At 43.9% G+C, this 6,790-nt stretch overlaps 1 protein-coding gene across 1 annotated transcript in view; it reads left to right on the forward strand.

Moving 5' to 3' along the window:
* Nucleotides 1-6,505: 6,505 nt before the first annotated feature.
* UTP20 (UTP20, small subunit (SSU) processome component, homolog (yeast)) overlaps nt 6,506-6,790 on the forward strand; it is a 62,924-nt gene continuing 62,639 nt past the window's right edge. Inside the window, exon 1 of the mRNA XM_010561989.1 lies at nt 6,506-6,643. Coding sequence (XP_010560291.1) covers nt 6,506-6,643 — 138 coding nt within the window. The remainder of the gene's footprint in view (nt 6,644-6,790) is intronic.

The raw sequence follows: 6,790 nt of genomic DNA on the forward strand, positions 1-6,790 counted from the left end.
ATGATTTGGAGCCTGTTATGTATTTGCTGGAGAATTCTGCTCTTTCATTTAAAAGAACAAATTTCAAAATTTATTTAGGGACTGTCCATGGAGTGAGATGTGGTATGCATAATTATTTGCTGAAGAGAACAATTAGTAAGGGAATAAAATTGTGGTACAGATTTTACTTCTTTAACTCAAATGGATAAATAAGTTACATGCTTGAACTTTATTCTCACGGCTTTGGGATCTTTTGTTTATTTAAGGTGTTCAATTTTGCATCAACAGAATTACAATTCAACTAGTTTGCTTACTTGCAGTTAATGTATGAGAAAGGGCTCGCAAATGTTCACCAGAATGATCAACGAAAAATTGATTATTTTTTTTTCTGAGTAGACCTTTTCTGAATTTCCTTATTTTATTTCTGTTGTTTTCCCTTTTTCCACCACCTGCTATCCAAACTACCTCTGTTGACATGTTCTAGTTGGTGTTATTTTGAGATGTGTTTGCTTTAGGTGTACAGTATAGGTACCTTGGTTATGCAGCTTGGCTCCCTTTGCTTCCTCTCTAACTGACGAGAGAGACAAGCTCTTCAGAAGGAAACTTTGCTGCTTTGATATGCTAGCTCCCTGGAGGAGCCTGTCTCTTTCCATTTTCTGCAGAAGAAGCCTCTGGAAAAGAGCCTGCTAACTTTGGCACTTAAAAATACTCTGAAAAATGTTCCCTGCCACTGCCCCAGTGCCCTATCTAGCTCTTCTTTTTGATTATTTTCATTTATTCTTCCATTCACACTCCGGAGTGTCTATCATCAGTTCTGACATCTCCTTTGTTATCTGCCTCCCATCCTTCTTTGTAATTCCTCCTGCTAAATCTCTTGTGCTCCCTCAGTCCTTTCATCCCCCTGACTCTTTATATTAAGAAATTTTCTCTTTCTCCTCCCTCTCACATTTCTTCTGCCAGAATACTTTCTTTTTCGGACCCCTAGTCCCAAGAGGCATTTTCCCCAAAATTGCTGTTTGTTATTCAGTTTGTTCTTCAATTTTTTGGGTGTCTCTATTAACTGACTGCCTTGCCTCTCTTTGAAACCCCTTTTTGATCCTCTTCAGTCCCTCTTCTTCTTTCTGTCAAGGCTGCCCACGCTGGAGATCACACGGACGCATACATTGCTTAGAAATGTTTGAAGGCAGTTATGCATATTTGCACCAGCTCTATATGTTTAACTGGTTTGCTTGTCAGACATCCTCAAAGCGACATTCATTACCAAATGAAGATAAGAAAGGAGGTTTTCCCCCAGGTCCAACTGTCTGCAGCTGTTGGCTTTGGTTTGGTTTGTTTCTTCAGTTTTCCTCTATAACATGGGACTCATTGCACCTATTTCTGATGTTATCTGGACATTTCAAATAGTAAAACCGTGGTTTTTTGGTGAGTTGAAACACTGCCAGTATCCTTGGTCTCTCCCAGTATGCTGCTGGGACACACCATAGTTTTTGTGGCTTCTTGGACTGCGGTCTCATGGCTGTTGCAGGATGCTGGGGAATGGTAGGTGATCTGCGGTGGGTGAGGAACAGTGAGCATGCATTATGTGGGTTTTCATGACCAGCTCCACGGGAAGGGGACTTTACCAATCCAGGCACACTGGGACTCTTACAGTGAATGTCTTTATTATTGTAGTGTATTGGTATCCAGTGTTAGCATGCATTCAAATAGGTTATTGAGGGGGGGTTGCGTCTCGATATTGTGTAAGTTCTTCATTTTCCTAAGCTACCCATAAATATTTCATCAAGCAGTACACACCAAAATTAGACTGCTTCATGACAGTCTCAGCTTAAGGGTATGCATCAGTTTAAATAATTTTTCCCTAAAGGGCTCTGCGGTGCTGAGATTATTAGACCTTTTCTTGAGAGTTTCAGCTTTTGTACACTATGCCTCTTGGATCTATGAGGCCAGGAATAGTTAGCCCAGGTACTATCTCTATTGGAACCTCTCTATTGGAACAGCTCAAGCTTCAAATAAGAAAGAAAAAATTACAAATTGATTAGACAAAACCTCAAATCTAGGATGCTAAATTTTGGATCTATCTTGTATGAATAAGATGGATCCAGAGACAGAAAGAATAGTATCAGTTGGTTAGTATGTTACCTTCTATTCAATGGCAGCAGGAACATCCCATTCCTTTCAGTAACAAAACGCTGAGCCTGGCCTTATTTGCCCCTGAACGTCATGCACAACTGACTCTGCAAGTCTGAAGGCAGAAACTGTTTGAGAAAGGAAATATCCTTGCCCCCATCTTTTTATGATTTCATGTTTTCTACTCACAGTTAGCTTCTCAACATCACTGTGAGAAATTGCTGTCGTGGGTTATTGATTTAGTATTTCCTCAGCAGCCTTTTACAGATAAAGGGAGCAATAAAGACAGAGCAAAAGAGGACAAAAAAGAGAAAGAAAATTGTATATGGGAGATGACAATGATTTTGAATGAAGCATTCCCTTGTATGCACCTGTTTCTAAGAGGTTTTTACCATCTTCCATCTTCCCTTTTTTAGAAGGTTTAACTTTACCTTAAAACTTAGAGCTGTGATCCCTTGAGCCCAAATTTGTCATCTTACACTGTCATTTCAAGCTTCCAAACAGACAAGAGGGATTTGGGGTGGGGTGGAAGGAGGGATTTGGGAGCATAGCTTCGGATTCATTGCTAAAGGCTTTATACTTTGTTCCTGGACATGCCAAACAGCCAGGTTTCAGGACAGTTGTCAGAAATCTGAGTTAGACTGTAATCAGATGTTTAGCAGTCCCAGAGAGCTGACAGCCAGCCTGTCAAATCCAGATGCCCCTCCTCCTAGCGGTGAGGGTGAAATGCAGGAGAGAATTCGCGTCCCTTTGGGGGTACGAGACTCCATCTTCCCTGTTCATTTTCCTTTCCGCACCCCGTGCTTCCTCGGTGGATCCTCCTGCTGCCTCTGTTGCTGTTGCTTTCAACAAGGCTGAAGCCACTGTGGCAGAGCAGTGGGATGAAGAACAGCAGCAGTGGTCACCACTGCAACCCCCTCATGTCCCAGGGCCATCTGTATAAATGCTGTCTGTGCAGAAATCAGACCCTTTTCCTTTCCAACACAAACTAAACTGTAAAACTTTTTTCCCCCACCTCAAAAACCCCTGAGGTGTGACTTCCTACTGGGCAGAAACTTTGGAATAGTACTAGTTGGCATGAACCAAAATTGTGCCAGGGATTGTGTTGATGATTAACTGGTGTGTATGATCCCTGTGCTCTGGCACTACTCAGTTTAATTCTAGAGATGGAGCTAGTGCAGCCCGCCTCTTCCAGCTCTGCGGCAGGACCCTGACTTGCAATAGAGGAGCCACTGACCTAGATGTCTCAAGCGGTTGAATAAGGTTGTCAGTGCTCCTTTCTGTGAGGGAAGTCCCTAAGTTCAGGATATTTCAGGCATGAACAGTCACCCACCCAACCAAATAGCTGCAGAAATCTGGGATCTATATTCCAGCTCCTTGTCCAAAACGCTTTCTGATCTGACTCAGCTAGCATTGACCTGGAGTTGCATTATTTGCAGAACCTCTGTACTTCAGGCATATTAGAAAAAACGTAGCCAAACAGTTCCACCAGTTTGCAGAACAGGATTCCAGTATCTTGTATGCTTTGTTTTTGAAAATGGAAGTGCTCTCAACAACAGGGTACATAATCTTGTGGGTTTTTTTCCTGCAAGGCAAGGCAAAATGCCAGCTAGAAGCTGAGGAGGAAACTGGCAGTGAAAATATGTCATTGTGTTTCAAAGGGCTCTTCTTACTTTCCAGACAAATTAAAAAAAAAAAAAATCTGTTCGCTTCAGTTGAAAAAGTACACCAAAGACCTCATGCAGTTGTATAACCTGCCTTCAAACTCATGCCAGCTTTCCCCTTGACAAGGATTTCGAAGAGCTCCTGTGATGGAGCAGGGTTCCAGCCAGGTGCACCCAGCCCATGCACCCCAATTTGTTCTATGGGGTGACTCGAGACAGGCAAAGAGAAAAGCTTCTGGGTTCACAACCAAGGCAGGTAACTTTCACCACTTCAAGACTCCAGTTAGTTATTTAGCGTCTTTAATATTAATTGAGGAACCTACCTTTGGGCATCCAAGCTTGGAAGTTGTTTGGTTAAATTCACGGGTGTTTCTGTTAAATCTATTTGCCTGTTATATTTCGTTTTGAAAAGCAAGATCTTCTCACAATGAAATTCCCTATGCAAACTCCCTTCCTGGCACATCTCCACCACGCCCATATGAATATAGTAGAAAAATGAAAATTTGATCTTACACCTGTGTACCTACGCAATCTACAATATCCTGTGGTTAAAAATAGGCTGTCCTGGCTTGTACCAGATAGCATGTCCTTTAGGTTAGAATCTCAGTGTCATGCGGGCTTCAGCAGCATGTGTTGTGCTTGTGATTAATACACATAAAAATACGATGGAAGTAGGGCAACTCCACAATAACTTGAATACTGCGTATTTATGTAGTTATTGAGCCATGTCATGAGGGGCATTCACAGGGTCAGTTGCAGATATGCACATATAATGGGGTCATCTAGACTCTCTGAGACTACCAATTCTAAGGCATGATTCATTTTATTCTAATACAGATGTTTCGAGTACAATAATGTGCCTAGATCTGCAGTGAATAAAAAAGGAGCCTGAAGTGACTGCTCAGAGGCAGACATGTGCATTGTGAATATTGCAGGTTATGTGAGATGAATTCTGCTCTGTGACACCATCCTGAGTTAAATATTGAGGTATTTTACCCAAATTACTAAATTGACAGTGCTTATTTAAAAACAAACAAACAAACCCCCACCCCAAACCAAACAAAAAACCCCAACTGTAAACTGTAACATTGACTCGAGGTAAGACACATTTCCAGAGGACAAGCCTGCTTTGCTTCTACATAGAGTGGCTCTGGCTCTTGCCGAGTCCAGCAAATAGATTTTGGGCAGCAGGACTAAAAAGCCCAGGAATGGAGAAAACATAAGAATCTTAGCCCTGCCCCAGAATAGCTGATGGATTACTGTCAGGGACTGGTGGTTGTAGCCCACAGCGAGTGTTTGAAGAAGTAAGATCTGCATAGGTGACTACTCTGATAGACGTGCACGTGCTATTTTACAAAGGTTTCCTTTACGTGCCTCTACAGGTGTTACTACCACTAAGCCATCGCTCTTCAGAAGGCCATCTGCTTGCCATTAGCATCGATTTCTGAAGGAGACTTGCTTACAGCTGGGCCCACCAGATAATCACAGGGTGTTGGAGCTGGGACTTGCCCAGAGATGGAAGAGCCGCACCTCTTCCTGGTAAAGTAAAAGAGTAAGGCCTGAGGCTTGAGGGATTGCAGTCAGAGAGGAGTATATGTAGAAAGCATATTGTTAACATAGCTGTAACTCATACAGAAGTAGGGAAGAGACTTTCTGGGTCACTGAACATTCCCAGCTGAAGTGCCAGACCTACTGTTGTGGCCATACTGGTATCAATACCTGAGCTACTACCCTGAGGCTCACTCAGATATATCTCCAAGTGCTGTATTCAGTGCTGGCTGAAATGCAGTTCATCAGTAGTTCTTGTGGGCAGAAGCTCTCATGCAACATCAGTAGTTGCACATCCAGCCTGTCTCACTCTTCTGAGAAGTTGCCAGTGTACAAACATAAAGAAGCATTTGTAACCTTTTAAAAACTCTCATGTCTTTTATTTTTGGTGGTGACTCCTCTTCTGCACGAGGCAGAACACGCCTGAGCTCTTCTCCCCATTGCTATCCATGAATGTTAGATTTTGCTCATTCCCTTGAATGATTTTGGAGCGTGTGCATCCCAGGGAGTTCCACAACTCTGCAAGATGCTATTCATAATGGGAAAAAGATCTTGTGGATGGTTTTTCACAACTTCACAGTATGTAGGAGACATATTAGGTGAACTTACTAACCACGTCTCAAGACATCTTTGTGCTCTTAAACAGCTGCATATTAGTGCCTAAGCTCTTTTGTGGACCTAGACCTCTCCACATGCTTTTAGCTGTACTTTCTCATGGAGATACTTGGGCCTGGAAGCACTCAAGCCAACCTTTTCAAACTCAAGTGCCTAAATTAGGCATTCTATTCCAACACAATGCAAATGTCAGAAGTCCTTCCTATTCCAGCAGCAGAAGAGCAAGCTTTAAAGCTAACAGCTGCCTCTGCAGTTCTCTTGACTTCACAGGTGCTGGAGCAAGCACGCTCCCCTGCCTGGCCAGATGGCTATCATGTTAATGGCTTATTGCCTGCCCCTGGGCAGCTTTTCTGGATGCACCTGGCAGCATTTAACCTGTTAGGTCTGTTCAAACCTGTGGGTCCCTACGTGCTCCTAATAGCAAACTTCAGCCATGCTCAAATCCAACCGTGCGTCCTGCTGTCTGAATAACCCACGAGCCTGGTTTTTGAGAGTGGCCTTGAGCCGCCTGTAAGCAGGACAGGCAGGCTAGGGAAGGACAAACTCCCGAGCCTGGTAAGCTGCAACCCGCAATGGTTCTGGGCTTCGGTACCGCACCTGCCCAAACCAAAGCTTCATCCAGCTTCCATTCACCTCCCGCGTCCTCCACCTCACAACCGCGGCCCCAGGCAGAAGCTCCCGCAGGCCCTGGTGCCGCTGTTTGCTCTCGGGTGAGGATTTCGTTTGCCTGTGCCTGAGGTGAGCTCTTTCCCTCAGGTCTGGGCAAAGGTCTGCACTAGAACGGGGGCTGTGGTGGCTGGGCAGTGGCTGCGCTCTCCCACACAACGTTTTCTCCCCGGGACCCATTTTTCGCCCCG

This window comes from Haliaeetus leucocephalus, unplaced genomic scaffold (genome assembly GCF_000737465.1).
Source record: "Haliaeetus leucocephalus isolate CR32 unplaced genomic scaffold, Haliaeetus_leucocephalus-4.0 Scaffold151, whole genome shotgun sequence".
NCBI classification, from domain to species: Eukaryota; Metazoa; Chordata; class Aves; order Accipitriformes; family Accipitridae; genus Haliaeetus; species Haliaeetus leucocephalus.